Source organism: Lycium barbarum, chromosome 4 (genome assembly GCF_019175385.1).
Source record: "Lycium barbarum isolate Lr01 chromosome 4, ASM1917538v2, whole genome shotgun sequence".
NCBI lineage: Eukaryota > Viridiplantae > Streptophyta > Magnoliopsida > Solanales > Solanaceae > Lycium > Lycium barbarum.
The window spans coordinates 6653833-6671695 of record NC_083340.1 but is presented as its reverse complement, the minus strand read 5'-3'; the positions used below and the strand labels follow the sequence as shown (position 1 = coordinate 6671695).

The 17863-nt window shown below is 34.6% G+C and overlaps 2 protein-coding genes across 6 annotated transcripts; one reads left to right on the top strand and one right to left on the bottom strand.

Annotated features, from left to right (window-relative positions):
- Positions 1-690: 690 nt before the first annotated feature.
- LOC132635019 (protein TPX2) lies at positions 691-8476 on the top strand. Of its 5 annotated transcripts, none has more exons than XR_009580410.1 (18): positions 691-1112; positions 2744-2887; positions 3798-3878; positions 4116-4269; positions 4620-4728; positions 5231-5281; positions 5800-5897; positions 5981-6059; positions 6129-6188; positions 6378-6464; positions 6816-6874; positions 6997-7075; positions 7147-7212; positions 7300-7362; positions 7534-7611; positions 7711-7745; positions 7881-7990; positions 8211-8476. XR_009580410.1 is itself a non-coding variant. In XM_060351221.1 (18 exons), the coding sequence occupies exons 1-17, from the start codon at positions 941-943 to the stop codon at positions 7941-7943; spliced, it is 1488 nt and encodes a 495-aa protein (XP_060207204.1). In that variant the 5' UTR covers positions 694-940; the 3' UTR covers positions 7944-7990; positions 8211-8476. The 5 variants fall into 5 exon arrangements, 2 of the variants coding, with proteins under 2 accessions (XP_060207204.1, XP_060207206.1); XR_009580411.1 differs by having other exon boundaries at positions 7881-7997; XR_009580409.1 differs by having other exon boundaries at positions 693-1112; positions 7701-7745; positions 7881-7997.
- Positions 8477-8708: 232 nt separating this feature from the next.
- LOC132635018 (guard cell S-type anion channel SLAC1) lies at positions 8709-11616 on the bottom strand. Its single transcript, XM_060351220.1, has 3 exons — positions 10733-11616; positions 9498-10303; positions 8709-9367 (listed from the first exon to the last, which is right to left on the bottom strand). The coding sequence occupies exons 1-3, from the start codon at positions 11312-11314 to the stop codon at positions 9013-9015; spliced, it is 1743 nt and encodes a 580-aa protein (XP_060207203.1). The 5' UTR covers positions 11315-11616; the 3' UTR covers positions 8709-9012.
- Positions 11617-17863: the final 6247 nt, after the last annotated feature.

Sequence of the window (17863 nt, the reverse complement as noted above, 5' to 3'; positions counted from 1 at the left end):
TAAGCCAAAAAAAAAAAAAAGTTGGGGTTGAACAACTTCTTGGTTTTGACTTATTTTAAGCATTTTTTAACTTAATTTAAGCTGTTTTATATTTTTACCAAACACCCAAATAAATTAAAAATGACTTATAAGCTGGTTTGACCAACTTATAAGCCAATCCAAACGGGCTCTAAGATTGATAGAGCAATTCCATTCAACATCTATAAAAATTACTAATTGCTCAAGTAAATAGATATTTAGTAACTTTCATCCTCCTCGAATAAAAAAAGGATCACATCCCTTAATTCAAATAACATTCAAACATATCATTAAAGGATCTTAAGATCTTTTATCCTTAATTAGAGGTCTCAAGTTTGAGTTCTGAGTATGAAAAATAATTCTGGTAGGAAGTATTTATCCTTTTAATAAGCCTTACGCGGGGCAAATTTGAATTAGTTTAGGTTCAATGCAAATACCGAGCATCTGATAAAAGAAAAAAAAAACTTTCAAACCTATTTCATACACCTTATACAAAACAGAAATAAAAAGTATATCGAACAAAATGAAAGGAAGATAAAAACTTACAAATACAAAACTCACATAATAAGTTAATAACATGAAAAAGAGATAAGGGTATAATCGTGAAAGCACAAAAAGTTTTCGTAACGTTATAGCCCAGCCCAATCGGACCCGCCCATATCCATCATTTCAAAAATTCGGATCCTTCTGAACATTATCAGACTCGCCGCTACCCTTACACTGGTAAATAGTAGTCTTTTTTCTCTGTCTTTTTCTGTTTTCTCATCCCAAATCTCCATATAATATTGTTCCGTCCCTCTCTTCTAATTCTTCACGTTTTTCAATGCACTGACTAGAAGACCTAGGTCTATTTTTCTTCTTCTCCATTATCATCGATTCCAGTGATCACAATCGCTGTCGCTGAGTGTGTGTGTGTTTGAAAATGGAGGAAGATATGGAGGATATGGTTGAGTATACGTTTACGGCTGTTGAGATTGATCTCGATTATGAGTTTGATGCGCCTCGTTACTTTGATTTTTGCTGTGAGGAGACATTGTTTGTGAGGAGTCAAGCTGAGTGTTGGTTTGAAACTGCTGGAAGCTATCCTCCTTCTCGTAAGTACTGTTTTTGAATGTTTATTTTGTGCTTTTCGTGCTGAATTTTCCTGTTTATTTGATTTAACAGATAATTTTCAAAAACACGCTATACTATGGCTTTTTTGCGAGTTTCATACTTCAACTACCGGTCGTTCCTTTATTTGACTGTTTATTTTGCGGTTTTGGTGCTGAATTTTCGTGTTTATTTGATTTAGAGATAATGGTAAAAAAACACACCTGAAAACACTTTTTTATTTGTGAGTTTCTACCTGAACTATTAAGTTGTTTGCGTTTCCAATATGGACTATCAATTGTTTTAGTTTTCTACCTCAACTATCAAGTATCTGCGTTTCTTGCATGAACTATCAATTGTTTGTGTTTTTTTGGTGAACTATTAAAGTGTTTGTGTCTCTACCTAAACTTTCACCAACTATTTATCACCTCGATTAGTATCTGATGGTGCGTGGTGTACACTTTTTTTTTTGGTTAAAAAGTGGTGCCAAATGGCACTCTGCGTGGTAATTAAAGGAATTAATTGGAAAATTAAAAAAAATTAAGGAATAGTTGGTGATAGTCCAGGTAGGAAACACAAACACCTGATAAGTTCAAGTAGAAAGCTCCCTAAAATGTAATTCAGGTATGTTTTTGACCATTATCTCTTTGATTTACTAGAGCTTGTATTTTTTCTAGCAATTTCTTAAGTTACCTTTACAAAATTATTTGATTGCACCTTGCATTTTACTGTTCTCTGCATTTGTACGAAAGAGGCTGTTTATATGAATCAGAACCCGTTACTCTTACTGGTCACTATAGGATCAACTCTTCTGTTGCAATGATGCCAATGCTATTCTCACGTTATATATTTTGTTTATATTTTTAGCTTGTTTTTCCAACTTCTTTTTTTATTAACTTTTCGTGTTCATCTGTTATTTTTATGTAACTATTTTTATTTTTCTAAATAGGTAAGGACCGTTTGGTCATAAAAATTAATTCATTTTTTTTTCAGAATAATTTTTCACTTTATTTGAAAATCAGTGTTTGACCATGTAAATTCCGAATCCAACTTATAGTTGTATTTCAAATTTGGAAACAACTTGTAACCTGCTTTCTAACTCACTTTTCACTTTTGAACTTATAAGTACACTCAAGTATGAATGTTATTCCAAATATTCTTTGCAAAATGTATAACCCAAACACAACTCTATCTTCAACTCCAACACCATGAATTCCAAATAAAGTGAAAATATTTGGAATCTATGGTCAAACGCCTACTAAATATATATGTAAAGTTCCAAAATATCCTATGGAAGTTATGCAAATTTCTAAATGATTTCTCACCTTTTTTATTTACATTGTTTGTAAAAATTTGGTTTAGAACTATGCCACAGCTTATGGGAGCTACTTTCTAATACAAAGAGATGGATTCTCCTCTATGCTATTTCCCTTGATGTATTGAGCATTATATGACATTGTTTTCTTTTCTGGCTGTTCTTTGCTTTCATTTTGGTAAAGGACCTGCCTAACATGCCTTACGTTAAACGCCATTCTAGTAAAACTAAAATTTGGATTGTACACTCCACTAGTGTTGGAATTATCAATTCTGTATCATTGTTTATGGAATATAATATAGTTGTTCTCTGTTGTTCAAGCTTTTGTCACTAGGTTGATTTCGAAGGAGGACGTTTTGCTGGAAAGCATTAATGTTTCTCCGAAATCCAAAGTTGAGAACATGAGTTTGTCAGATAGCGATTCTGATATTGAGATCGAGCAAGAGGTTCCTGCTCTGATAAAAGGTGTTTATTTTGCTCTTTAAAAGTTATACCTCTCACCTTTTACTTGAATTTTGTGTTCTGCTGTTATACCGGAAATGTATTATGTTTCTTTCTTTGGCGTTCAACATTAGCTTTTAGAAGTTCATTATCAATTTGAATCTTCATATTTTTGCATGTGGAGGTATCCTGTTTACTGAAATTTTTTCTCTACTTCTTGACATAGATCGTGACTCTTCAAGGCCTAAGATATAATAGAAGTTAAAGCTTACAAGATGCTAAGGGAACATCTGGTTCCTTCATCTAGTGCTAATAAACTGGTTTATTTATCACACCGTGGTCCTTGCTCTATATAGTTTTTTGTTTCCTCAAAAGAGCAAGTGTTTTTCCTCGTTGTTTACTGTAATTAAGCAGGCTTTGATAATCCTCTACAAGTTTCTTGCACTGAAGTTGATACCACTTGTATTTGTTTGCTCCCTTTGGCCCATGGTAAGACCCACTTCCTTTTTGGATGTCACAAAAGGATTAGTCTCTCTAAAAATAGTTAAAATGCATAAATGATAAGATTCTAAACATATCATTTTCATGTTATAAATAAGATCCAAAGGAAAATGGATTGTACCCGATGCTGAACTTAATTGATGTTCCCATAAGTATGTCTTTTCACCAGGTCTATTTACTGATTTAAACCTATGCCCAAAGCAACTTGATGTAAATCCGTCGAGCTTTTTTATTTTGTTTGTGCATAATCAACAAGGTTGCAAGAAAGTTGAAGACATGATTCATTGGCATCCACGTGCCTGTAAAGAGGGACACTCCTATGTTAATAGCTGCATATAATGAATACGGCATCCTTTATCTTTATGCCTGCATGCACTATAAAAGAGGTCTCGTGCTGATATACTCAAGTTTTCTTTCTGATTTCATTCTACAGAAGGCGAGAGCAACAATGCAGGAATTTCCGCTATTAGCAATGCCGAGAAACTTTTAAATCAACTGAGACAGCTACCTTCAGGTGCTTATAATTTCTGATTTGACAATTGTAAATGTCTGACTCTTACTGTTTTGCTTAAAGAAATATCTCGCAAATGATTAATATTCTACTCGTTAAATTGTTAACATGTTGTTGACCTTCCATGATTCAAGTTAGTCGCTTGCATGAAATGTATGTGAATAACCATGCAACCATGTCATACTAGGTTTCGTGGTGTCTTTTAACTTTGATAGGTACATATTTATATTTGATTGGCAGGGCTGACTTTCTACAATCACATGGCTAAAGGTGCCACAAAAGGTAAAACCAGGTGCTCTTCGAAGCCATCTTGTCCCAGGAGTTCAACCCTCATGAAACCAACTGCAAGTCACTTAGCCAAACAAAATCTATCTCGTCCAATTGGTGAATCAAGGTTGGCACTAACATGCTTCTTCCTGATGCATTCATCATCTATGAATTCCCGATTTTCTTATAATTCTCTGTTTAAGTGCAGAGCAAATATTTTTTTAGTGCTTTTCTGGTGATCTTATTAAAAATTTCAAAGAGTGAGAAAGTGCGAATCTTTAAACAGTGGGATATCTTCCAAAATGTGTTTTGTTGTTTTCATATTCCACCTTTCGGTGAATGGTAAGCAAGCTCTTGCAACTTCACATTTAATTTTTTTGGAATGACCATGCTTGATGATATAGCTGCTCATCACTGGCCCTGCTAAATACTTCACTGGTTTGTGGTCTCTTTGAACACCTTTCTCTTGTATGCTAGGTTACCGACATTTTTGGTTGAGAAAAATGGAACAAATTCAACTGTAATCGAGACTCAAGCTGCCAAGAGACAAAAGCTTGAGAGTGGTCATCTACGGAAGGTATCATTTGTATGTTCTGCCCCATGTATTCTGCTTCTTTTCCTCTGTATCATGCCATACTAATAATGAGTCTCAATAACTATTACTTGCTGCTTCCACTTTGTCACTTCTTTTTACATTACCAGAATCACCTTGATGAATTTTTGGAGTTAAAATCTGCTGCAAATTAATTGAATAAAGTTTAGAGGTTAAGAATTTACATGGGGAATTTTAACATTACTAAATATTGGAAATGGGCTAAACAATTTCTAGACAAGGTTAATTTGTTCTCTCTGGAAGGAAAATACGACCCCTTGCCAAAAAAGGAAATTCTGAAGACTTCTTGGTCTTCACATCTAATCACTTGACCAAGTTCTTTTCTAGCTGTGTAATCTCGACAACAAACACAAATGCTTCATTCTTTTCTTCCTTCTAGTGCTCAAGTTCTGTTTGATTGTCTGTCGACGTTTGGCATCTCTCCGATGTTAGGTTGCTCAATTGTTCATCAAAAATATCTTTTCTTGCATTACAGGTTGCCGAAGCGAAGCCTGTATTTAGTTTTGTTCACAAGGAACCTAAGCGAGTAAGTATTTGCTCTCGATTCTATTATCTATTTGCTCAGAAAAAAAGTTGGGAGTCTTCCTCCGTGTACAGTTAAAGACTTTAAGTGGCTATCTGTTTTCATTGTTCTGGTCATGTCTGTCCTTTCGATTTTCCTTTTACCTCTGATATCTTTTGTTGAGTTGACCTTTCCTATGCCCCTTTACAAAAAATGGATGAAATCTTGCTTCTACTGTTTCACTTGATCATGTCGGTTTTTTATGTTTTCCCTATACCAATGACATTTTTTGTTGATTTGAATAGTTCAAACTGTAAGCTCCCATATTTCTTACTTAAAAGATATAACTAGTAATGTTTGCCGTAGTATTCAACCATTGGCAAGGTCCACTTTGAGTGGCTGAATAATGTCTCTCGTACAAAGTTATGCGTAATCTCTAGTCTCTGGAGCTCTGGGTTTATCAACCTTTAACCATAATGAACTTTTGGTGATGACTGGATTTTCTGCTGGAGTTCAGACAAATTTTGTGAACGATCTTGCAGGACGGAAAAGTTGATGGCAGCAACACTACGGCTAAGCCCAGGATTACTATTCCTAGAGAGCCTGAGTTTCAAACTACTCATAGAGCACAAAGAGCAAGGTAGAACTCATTAACTGGTTTCAGTTATCTTATACTGTTTGAGGACCATTGTCAACATTTTATCACGGCGTATCAAATTTCAGGCCAAAAGTTAGTGAACAAGCAGAAAATTTTCCACCGACAGCTATCCGTAGATTCAAAGCTCTTCCACTAAATAGAAAGGTTAGTAAGCTTAGTTTCTAAGAGGCAATTCCCTTGTCTGCATGTTATTGACAACTGTCTATCTCACAGATTTTTGAAGGTCCTCCTTTGCCTCCAAAAAAAAGCAATCCACAGATTCCGCAGTTTCAAGTAAGGATTCAAACTGGTGTCATTGCTTCTTGTTCCTGTTCTAAGATTACCAGCTCCCTTCATATCAATGTGTCTGTCCTTTGAATATGAGAATTAGTCACTCATATTCTTCAATTATTGCATTGCTTGTAATCATAATATCGCAAACAAGTGAATTTAAAATTTCTCCCTTGACATGTTGGTTTTCAGGAATTTCACCTGAAGACGTCAGAGAGAGCCGTGCAACATCGTTCAGCAGTTCCAACTTCTGCTGCTAATTCTTCTACCACTGATAAGGTTACTTATCTGTTCTTATGCACACATACTGGACTCTCTGATTTAGCTTAAAGACTGAACCAGTGAAATTGGTAAATAACTAGTGGCAACAACATCACAGATTTGGAAACTTGTAGTGTTTCCCTATTTGTGGCTTCTTCCAATGTGGTTTTGCCAGCCTAAAATGTTAAAAGAAATTGCACTGTTGGTGAAGTCTAAGAAATGTATCTACCATTTTTAGAATCTAAATTTGAACCTTTGATTATTTTATTGAAGTTGATAAAATTAGCAGTGTTCATAAAGAAATTTGGTCTATATACCCGTTCAAATTGTTGGCACTATTATTACTGATTGATAATTTTTTTGTTGCAGGTGTTGCAGAAAACCAGTACTAAGTCAACCATGGAATGTGGAAATAGAGAATTCAGAAGGTGAATCTTGATATCCTTGTGTGTGCGTGCGTATCGATAGCAGCCTGCATTGTTAGCATAACACTCTATGCTGTTGTTCTTATTACATTTTTTTTATTTTTCTTGTTCTTTTCGTATATCAGAGTCAATCATGTAGAGGCTCCAAAGCAAGAAGAATCTGTGTCAACCTACAACTTCAAAGCTCTCCCCCTCAATAAAAAGGTACGTTAGAAAAATTGGGGACAATTTATATAAGGAATTTTGGGAACTGAACAACTATTTGTTTTGTAAAGATCCTATCAAGTAAAGGAGACATTGGAGTGTTCCGAAACACCAAAAGGGAAACCACAGTGCCAATGGTAATCCAGATATGTAGACTTTTCAGTTGTTATTGTTCTCTTTGAAATTCCAATAGTGACTCGTGAATTGCTTTGCCTCTACCACAGGAGTTCAATTTTCATACTGTAAAGAGAATTCATCAAAATCCGCCAATTGATCTGTTTAATAAGGTTGATTTTTTTTACATCTTTATGTTGATTGTTCCTATGGGGTGTACATTGTGGACATTGTTTGGTGCTTCTTTTTGGACACAATATTGCAGCTATTATTACTATAAGATTATCTATTCATGTGTTGTAGCTCATCAAATAGTTATTAATCTTCCTTGTTTTATTTGTCAGCTCTCTCTTACATCTGAGCCCCAACCAGGTGGCGAAGTGCAGTTGAAAGCACAAAGACCATCCTGCCTTCGGTCAAAGGTTCCATTTATTTCTCCATTTTCTTTTTCTGATCTTATCTAGTTAAGCATTGTCTGGATTTTTTATTTTGTACGTCTTTTTGGTACAAGGGCTCCAAAGAAAATAGATGGGCTTATTTCCAACAAAACCATGAGGTAAGCTTTCTTTATTCTGTGGTTGCTAGCTTTTTCCATTTTTAATCATGCTTCTAATAGGTTTTTCAAGCAGCAATTTTTTCAGCGTTACAATTAGGATGAACTTTAATCAGCTTGTAAAATTCCTCTTTTAAGATAGTACACACGGAGAAGGGAAAACTAGCTGATCTCAAAAGCAAAGCCAATTCAGTTCGGTAGTGATATGGGATAACTGAAGTTTGTCAAGTATCTAACACCATCAACAGGTACAAGGTTTGCTTTCTTTTTTCTTTTTCTTGATAATTGAGAAAGCTCTGAGGGTAATGGGCCTGACCCTCTGCCCTTCTCCACTTAAATATCAGGCTTTTGTCTAACCCACACATCACACACTGCATCTTACCACTTGGCCAAATCGTGGGGGAAATTTTGCTTTTTCTTCTTATATGACCCAGCTCATCCCATTAACCTATATTTGAATTCTTGTAGGAGTTTGGGCATTTTTAGGGACAAAATGCAACACATTTTTTGATGTCGATGAACACCTTTTTGCTTGATTCGAAAGGCAGACTGAGACGATGCAGCGATGCCAGTACATAACAATTGTCTGAAACTGTCAAGTGCGTTCGGATATATAGCAGCTTTATAACTTATATGTAAAAATCAATTTCTTCACATGTAAACCGTCAGATACAAACAACAATGTTAATCACCATGTTATCATGTGAATAAAAAAATGAGCAAGTGTTGTTTAGTGGGGAGCTGTTCAGCTTTATTCATCCATTTTCTTTGATTTCCCTGTATGTGCTATTTTCCACGAGGAAAGTATTGATCTAGCTCTTGAATGTTACGTGCTAGAGCAGTTTGCATGAGCTCTCAAAGACCGAGACATTTATACTTGATGATGTTGTTAGATAAATGGCTAATGGTATTACTATAATCAGGTTACTCTCGATTGTCCCCGACTCTTATTGTTGAGAGATTAAATGACTATGTATAAGACGTTAAGATGTGAGATGAAATTACAAATTTAATGGAATGCTCTCTTTTGGCTAATGTCATAGTTCAGACAGAAGTGATTACATTCCGACTATAATGGCTACAAGAATACGAAAGGCTACTTCAGACCTATAAATAATTGTTTGCTCTTTTCTGGTCACTGCATCTGAAGTTGATCATCTCCAGTGCAGCAATGACTTTGTTCCTCTTGCTTGCCTTCAGGACTAATTGCTTGATTATATATTGCTGCCAGTATCATATTCTACTTTGTTCCTCTTTCTTTCATTTGCAATCATTTCTCCTCATCAGAGGCGCACTCTTTGTCTCCTGAGTTATGTTTCCCTATTGATGTGACAAATGAAAGAGGCGACTGTTTTGTCCAACGCCTCATCAAAGGCTTCTTATCCTTGCTGTATCTTTTCTTTGTTATGATGGCAATGGCAAGATCATTGGGAAACAAGGTTTTCCAAACAAAAGCATGCAGAAGGGTGGAGACGAATAATATGCAAACCATTGTTGTTGACATGAACGAAAGGGCCAAAGCCAGAGCCTTGGTTATGAAAGAAGGAACCTCCTCTGCATACCTTATAGTTGCTATTGAAACTGTGGTCATTGGAAAAGTGTATGACCACCATGCAACTGAAAATCTGCAGATAGTCAAGATATAAGTAATTATGAAAGGCAAAAATATAAGATTTTCTTAGAAATTTTGAACTCTGTTCTTGTGCTGTTCTACAGTATCAAACTGTTCTACAGTATCAAGGACAAGAAAGTTACCTGAATCCTGTGAAGAAGTTGGGACGTACGACCAACGATAAGTAGAGAAATAATGAAATGAAGTAGCAGGTCCTTGCCGAGCCATCAAATTCATCATAAATAGCACCCCAAGCAAGGCTGGCTGCAGCTGGAGTTGCAATGAACATGGAATAAACAGGGTGCAGTTCCTTAGGCAACGCTTCGCTAGTTGGCAACCTTTGATATAATGTGACAAACACCACAAGGTAATGTGCAAAGCCAATAGACCACAAGAACTTGCCAGGCTCCTTCCATCCCACTTTAGCAGCCAAAATGGCTCCCACGAAATTCCCGATGACAGAGAGATGAGAAGACGGATTAGCTACTTTACAAAGACGCCTTTTCCCACCCGAAAGCCATTGGCCATATATTTTGAGATTGAGGAAGAAGATTGGGGCCATGAAGACACACCAGATGGCAGGATGAAGAGTTCCTGGTACTGTTTTAGGTGGTGCACCTATGGCTAAAAACATGCAGACAATCCACGGAGCACAAAAGAAGTTGACCCTCACTGGGTGAAAGTATTCTCTCTTTATCGCTTCAAAGTAAAGTGCACATTTGAACATGTAGGTTATGAAGACTGCAACCAGAATCGCTACGGCTAACAGCCAAACCCCAAAGTTAATAAAAAGTGGAACATGGAGGAATTTGGTGGCAGGACTCAGAGCAAGAGAACGCCAGAGGATGGCTTGACTACTAAGGCCTAGGCAGATACCAAAGCAACCAATTGGGAACCTGAGTAGAAAAGGCCATTTTTCATCTTTTGGAAGAAGAATGTCCTCGGAATCCTGCAGAAGAAATGGTAATACTAAATAACAGTTGCGTTTAACTTCTATGAACTTTACGCCTATCAGCACGTCAACTATTTGAGCCTATTTGACTGCACAAAGTTTAAGAAAGAAAGGAAGAATTTGAAACTTATGATTTTAAACATGACATAACATTTATGTGGCAGTAAGCTTTTCATTAAGGATTAAATGTGAAGTTTAATTTAATTTGTTTCTAAATTTAGAAAGGGGCTGCCCTTTTTAAAACGGACTAAAAAGAAAACAGGTTCACATAAATTGAAACGGTGAGAGTAGGATTAGTAAGCTGAAAAACAATTACGGAACAATGTTATGTACTATAAGAGGTTAAAATATGCTGGCCATGTAAACATTAACAGTTTTATGCATACATGATTGAAGTTTTGGAAATGAAAAGTTGATTATATTTACCTTGACTTGATCAAGTTCAGGTCCTGTAAGTGCAGCAAAGTATCTTCCAGCAGGGACACTCTTCTTGACATGATCATCAAGTCCTCCTTTAACATTATTATTCTGAAGTTCAATTCCACTTTCTTTTCTAAGTGGTATTTTTGAGGATTGCCTAGCAATAGTAGATTTAGTCCTGAACATGTTGAAATCCCCTTTATTTCTTGCTTCAAGACCAGTTGATCCATTGACACCAAATCCTCCAAAACTCTTCCCACTTCTTCCAAGTACTTTTCTCTCATTTTTATCTTTAGATGTCTCTCCATTGAGTACAGAGAACCCTGTCTCTAGTGAAACTTGCCTGCTGAACTTCCTTTGAGGCCTTTTTATTTCTCTATTTTTGGCAGGCCTGTTGAATCGCGTGTCCGGTTTATCAGCCATTGTCGAAACGTTACTGTTTTCTTCCTTGTCTTCTTCCTCTTCATGTATGTCAACAAGATGGTTTCCTAGAGGATTTGATCCTACATTCATTTTGCCCCCCTCTGTAGTTAGCGATGAGTGGATGAAATATTTATTTGCTAGAATAAGCTTTTTCTTTACGTGCATTTTTATTGATTGTCAAACATGGGATGGATCACGAGAAATGTGAAAAAAAGAACTTGTGTAGGTGGTGGTTATCAACTTGGATGGTTAAGGTGAAAAAAGTGTATTTTTTATGGGGTTTCTCGTGAGGAAGACTTCAACATAAGCAATTTGTGGTTTATAAAGAGACCATTAGTTGAGGTATTCAATATGACGATGTTTCTAATTTTACAGTTTGGGAAAACAAGTGATGCTCTGCTTTTGAGAGGCACAGTTCTTGCAATTCACGGGACTAAACTCCAAAAGAAGGATCTGTATAACCAGAAAGTGGCATTGGTTATGGACTTATTACCTCACAAGTAAGGTGGCCTAGCTTAGCATAAACAATGACATTGGCTATGATGAAGTGGGTTCAAATGGTAGTTGAATCTTGGTTATGACTACCAAGAACCATAGCCTAGTGTATCAATCAAAATTTCACACAATATATGTTTAATTAGATTAGAGACAAATTTAAAATTTGAAGTTTATGGGTGTTCGTATAATGACCTTAATTTAATATACAATAATTACTGAGTTCACGTTCAAATATTTAATAGATTTCTTAATACATGTAACTAACTAGATAATACATTATTATTAGGGCAAAGGTGCAAATATACCCCTTAACTTTGTGATTTAGAGCATATATATCCCCCGTTAAAAAAGTGGTGTATCTATACCCCTGCCCTTACACAAATAGTGCAAATATACCCTTACTTTTAATTAAGTGGTATATACCCTTACACAAATAGTGCAAAAGTGGTATGTTTGCACCATTTTGTAACGACAGGTGTATATTTGCACCATTTTGTAACGGCAGGGTATATCTACACCACTTTTATAACAGGGGTATATTTGCTCTAAATCGTAAAGTTGAGGGGTATATTTGCACCTTTCCCTTATTATTATACTATAGGGGGTCTGGACAAAAGTTACCGAGTTAAGTGAATCCATAGATGACGCTCTATATCTACCTCTATAAGTAGATCCTTAGTGAAGCCAAAAGTTCTGATGAGGGAAATTAAGAAAATGCAAGAATGCCTAGACTTAGGGATTCGAACTTGCGACCCGAAGAAATTCTTGATAGATTTTTTTTTTTTAAAATGTCAATCATATTAAACAATCTATAGTTATACCAAAAAGTCAATTTTACCCCAATTGCATTGTGTAATTTTGCGACGAAAGGATTCAATTGAAACCCATGGGCTTCAGACCATGCATTTCCGATCCTATTTAAGAAACTTTCAGTGTCACTACTAAAAAAAACAAGATTTCCGACCTCAAAAGACAATTTTTTGCGACCTCATGACGTCGGTTTATTAAAAATAATTTATAATATTTACATTCAAATAAATTTCCGACCTCATGAGGTCGGTATATTCTTTTTACGGATTTCTGTAGAGGTCGGTTTATTTTACAAAAAATAAAAAAATAAAATGAGACATTTACTGACCACACGAGGTCAGTTTCTGAGATCGGTTTTTTAAGGTCGGCCAATCATGTTTTTTTTAGTAGCGTGTCATTCTTCCCGGTACCCGGTCCCATAAATAATGGAGTAAATAGATTGAAAAGAAAATCTTGGTTACACATACATATCAATGATATGACCCTTGTGAGATGGGTTTTAAATTGTTCATCATGGTAGGTCCACTCAATGCTTGGCCAAAGCACCAGCAACCAATCAAGCCTCAAGGTATGAGTGGCGAAGGTTTGCTTACGAATCCATATAGAGCATGATTAGGGAAAAATACACAAACAAGATTTAAAAATGTAATTTTCAAAAGTTACAACTACTTTAAAAAAAATTACATTAATACAATTTATTCTAATTTTTTCAAATTTTAATTATGGTAATATATATAATCTTTCATATCCATAAAATATCTCTCCTAATTAAATACACAATAAAATCTATTTCTCTCACCTAAAAACTTAACTTATCAATCAAAAGGTGCTCTAATCTTCCTTTTCATGCCCTCTCCTGCCATTTCCTCAAGCTCCTAAAAAAACAATTTTTATTTAAATGGGGGTATAATTTCTATTTAGTTTAACATCATGCAGCATATTCTAACTTCAAGCTTAGGCATCTGATATATTTCGTTACTATAGGTAGGTTTTGGGTTAAGTAATGACTTATACGTTAAGAGTTTGGGTACACTAATAGAAAAGTGGATGATTTTCATAAATTTTACACTTTTAGGAAAATTTCCTGAAGTTCGTGTGGCTATTTCTCAAAGAGTTTTCCTTCATTTTAAGTTGTGATTATTTCTCAACTGCTTTGCAAGCGCTAGGCACTTTCCAATTAGTAGTCCTAAAAGCAGCTACCCGTATCATTTTTACTACAAAGGCTAAATATCTAGATAGTCTCTTAAACTTGACACATTTTGTAAGTTAGGCATTTTAACTTTGCAAGTGACCAGATAAACACTTAATCTTGGCAAAAGTGTCTCTCATAGACATCTCCCCATGACATGGCAAGTGCATGTTTTGCACGCACTGGTCTCGCGCTTGAATAACTTAAATTATGTTTTTTTTTAACACGTACGCAATTGCTTTTTGTAATCAAGAAATTACTCCATGTGGGTCTTGTAATTTCAGCTTACTCCACCTATACTTATATCTTCAGATTCTTTTCTTTCCTCATTAGCTTCATATTCTCCATAATTACACAAACTTTTTTTTTTTTTATAATTAGATTATTATGTCACTAAAATTATAATTTTATAGAAGAAAACCCAATATAAAATGATTTTACAAACAATATTTTTGATCTTTTCAATGTGATACTGCAAAAATCAAGCATTATACTTCATAAATGAATATTTTTAAACATCAAATATTGTATTAAAGAAATAGCTACATTGGAAAAACTCTGTACATATATGTTATATATATCTGCATATACATAGAGAACCCTTAAATATATTTAGTGCCCCTACAAGATAAAACGTCCAACTGGGCGCTCTGGTTGTGTTTGTTTTAATTCGAATCCCTACTGCATTAGTTTCTAGTCTTCGCTAAGGGGTACAAAAAATTGAGCCAAAACTATTTATACCTCCTCAATTTTATCTTAAAATCAAGCACTACCTTCAATTTTGAATAAGATATTTCCTCCTTCTATTCTATGCAATGGTTATTCCTTTCGATTTTTTTATTTCCATCCATGTAATACCTTTATATATTAATATTAGTTTTCTAGGTGTTTCACCTATAATCTGATTAATGTTATATTATCTTATTATAGTTTTTTAGTTAAGTCCATTAATATTAATTCTATTCTTATAATTGTTATTATAATATAACTTGCATTAAGTATTACTTATGTGTCTCTCTATGTGTGTTTTTGTTTGTCTATATCTGTCATGTATACAGTCAAACCTCTCTATAATTGCCATTTGTTATAACATCATTTCACTATAACGACCTGATTTTCTCCGGAACCGATTTTTCATGTTATATTTTACTTCTCTATAACAGCAATGACATCCATTATAGCGGTACGCTCTTTGTAAGATTACCTCTCTCTAACAGTCATACTAAAATAACGTGTAATAATATTTTGTAAGAAATATATTATGTGTCAACAAAAGTGTCGATGAAGAGCCTCAACCTACTGCTACTTGGAGATAAAAGAGTCAATTGTTAAGCACTTAGACAACCTTCAAGGGAAAACTATTGAATTACCTTTTGCTGAAAGTTTGGACAAAATTCTTCGTCAGTTCAAGCATTATATTATCACTAAGAGACTAGAATTTATGAAACAACCTACAATTGTAGAGTTTTTATGTCAAACTTGAATTATTTAAATTCTTAATTAATTTAAAATGCATATGTTCCATAGATTTTAATTCTTTATCTGTGTGGTACGACTAGCTATGGATTTAGTAGTAATTTATTAGTTTTTTCAATTTTTAATTTATGAGATATGAAAATCAATTGAGATTTTAAAATTTACAAGTATATTATTTTCGTTTATAACATAAAAAGTACAAAAAGTTAATTATTTGCGTACTTTTATTTATAACAGCTAAATGAGATCTAAATATCGAATGCCAGTATAAATGCATAACAACACCTCACTATAGCAGCCATGAAATTTCCGGACAAACACTGCCACTATCGAGAGGTTTGACTGTATAAGTTTTTGAGTTTTAATTGTAATTAACAAGATATTCTTAAAATCAAAATTTAAAATATAAATAGATAATCTTTTGAAAAATTAATATAAAATTACATCTATTTATAATAACAATTTTTTATTATCTGCATTGAATTTATGTTTACAAAATGACCAGTGACTCATTTTTGTTTTAGAAAAACTAAAAATTTTGAAGTTTGAAATATGCTGAAAACATACGCCTCCCCTTAGCATCCATTTCGCAAAGAAATTTACCTTCTTTCTTTCTTTATAAACTTCTTTTTATTGTTCATAATATAAAAACAAGTCAAGTGTAAGTACGATGGGTGGCGTAATTTTTGTATATTAATATCAAGTTAATGATATTCAATAATATTAAAGTTTTGCTGATAAATTATTATAATCATTAAGTTTTTAAAGAGTTGTACATCGAACTTTAGCACTAGTAGTTAGCATGTGTAAAGGAAAATGTGCTCCATTGTGTTCAAATTTTGGCTCCGCCTCTGATTAAAATAGGGAAGATTGGAAGAGGGTCTGAGGGTGAAGTCTTATTTTAAGCAATTTATTTTTAATTCATATGACCAAATTGAGTTATTTTGGAGTGCAGAGCACTCTGAAGTTAAGGGATGGCCAGGTTTTATTGGGAAGAAGATGAAAAAGACGAAAAGTGTGTGTAGGTGGTTTGGGGGTTTGGGGGAGTCCGGAACCAAAATGACCCCAAAAAAGACCATTTGAACAAAATGCCCCAACAAAAAAAAAAGTGACAAAACTACCTTTAACACAGTAATTTACTGCGTTAAATCCCCCCCCCCCCCCCCCCCCCAATTTTTTTGTTTTGGTTAAGTCCGCTTTCTTTACACTTTTTAACGTACTTTAGCCATAGATTAATCATGCTTTGTGACTCCAAAACATCAATATTTTGTATAGAACCCTACTTATTTTTGTGCGATTAATAAGCTAGGCTCAATACATCAAGGATAAGCAAAACTTTGAATTGTTGTTTTAGTGGTTGAAAAGTGCTCGAACTCCATTTTTGTTTAAAGACTTGGTGTCATTAGCTTTAAGTTATAATAATATGAAAATACTTAAAATTGTTCATTAATAACAAACCGAGAGTAATAAAAATACAATCACCAAAGAAAGAAAAAACTTAAAATACATTCATCAATTCATGCCCTTGAGTTGATGCAAAACTAAACATACTAATATTCTTCAAATTAACAACATCATCATAAATTAAACATAAAACTAAAATCACAATATTCTTAATCATCATCAGAATAGAAGTCCTCAATATCGTCCTCAGAACAATATTTTGGGTTACTTAAGACATATCTTTTTTCTGTAGATGCTAATTCTCTACTTGTTGATGATGCTTGTTCTTCGACCAACTTTAACATGTAAAATCTACAACGTCTTGCTAGCATTCTGTTGTTTTCTTTTCTAATCCTTTGTACGGCAGCCTCGCAAGTTTTTGGACCTACTCGAGCCATGGTATTTGAGTACCTTGTTGGGATTTGAGCATTGAGATTTTTCAAGTCACGAACAAGACGTTGTGATTCGGCGTACCGATATGCCCATTCGCGACATAAACCACAATAATATTCACGTGGATTTGAATATTTCAGCTCGTGAAAATCGTCATTACGCTCTATTAAAAGGTGGGGTTTGAAATCGTCTAGCACGAATTCACTGTTATTGGTTGGGGAATCACCGGAATAGTTGCTTTCATTTGAGTTGTCATCACCATTGCTATTCGAATCCTGTGGAAAAAATACCGACCAATCTATATTTCTACTATTCGACATTGAATTTTAAGTAGAAACTAAGTAGCAAAAGGCTCTTTATATAGGTATCAAACTCAATAGGTTGTGGGATCACGACTATGACCCCACCAACTTTATGTGATACAATACAATTATTAATAATATCATGACGAATCATCGTCATCGGACATCTCACAGTCCGAATCCCACTTGGATCTGAATCTAATGAAACTATGTTGACCATATTCTACCCTGAGCCAACATATTTTTATCCGATTGTTCTCTTCGTGAAAATGATTAAGAGAAAAATTCAACTCTTGTGAGGTGCCATGAGGCATTGACATAGCACGTCTTTTTGGGCATTAAAGCCCTAGTGACCTCAAGTTTTGTTCCAGTACTGCAACCTCCCTAACACGCCAATTCCACTCGTCTGTCATCATATTGTTGTATTGTTGCTTGTATCTCTAGTTCGGGTTTTCAAAATCTTCACCTAACTCCCATGTCCTACCCATTGCATCGAATATGTCTCCTGGAGAGAACGATGTAATACGACTAATAATTTCAAATTGGTTAAAAAATGACATAGTAACTCAATTTTGTGTGGTTGGTAGTTATTCGTCAATTACA

Bases quoted from the DNA above. Each gene is read 5' to 3' on its own strand.
- LOC132635019 (XM_060351221.1), top strand. From the start codon at position 941: ATGGAGGAAGATATGGAGGATATGGTTGAGTATACGTTTACGGCTGTT. The intron at 2,888-3,797 runs GTGTTTATTTTG...TTCATTCTACAG, and splicing joins GGTTCCTGCTCTGATAAAAG to AAGGCGAGAGCAACAATGCA. The intron at 4,729-5,230 runs GTATGTTCTGCC...CTTGCATTACAG, and splicing joins ATCTACGGAAGGTATCATTT to GTTGCCGAAGCGAAGCCTGT.
- LOC132635018 (XM_060351220.1), bottom strand. From the start codon at position 11,314: ATGCACGTAAAGAAAAAGCTTATTCTAGCAAATAAATATTTCATCCAC. The intron at 10,304-10,732 runs GTAAATATAATC...TTTCTTCTGCAG, and splicing joins CTGAACTTGATCAAGTCAAG to GATTCCGAGGACATTCTTCT. The intron at 9,368-9,497 runs GTAACTTTCTTG...GACTATCTGCAG, and splicing joins AACTTCTTCACAGGATTCAG to ATTTTCAGTTGCATGGTGGT.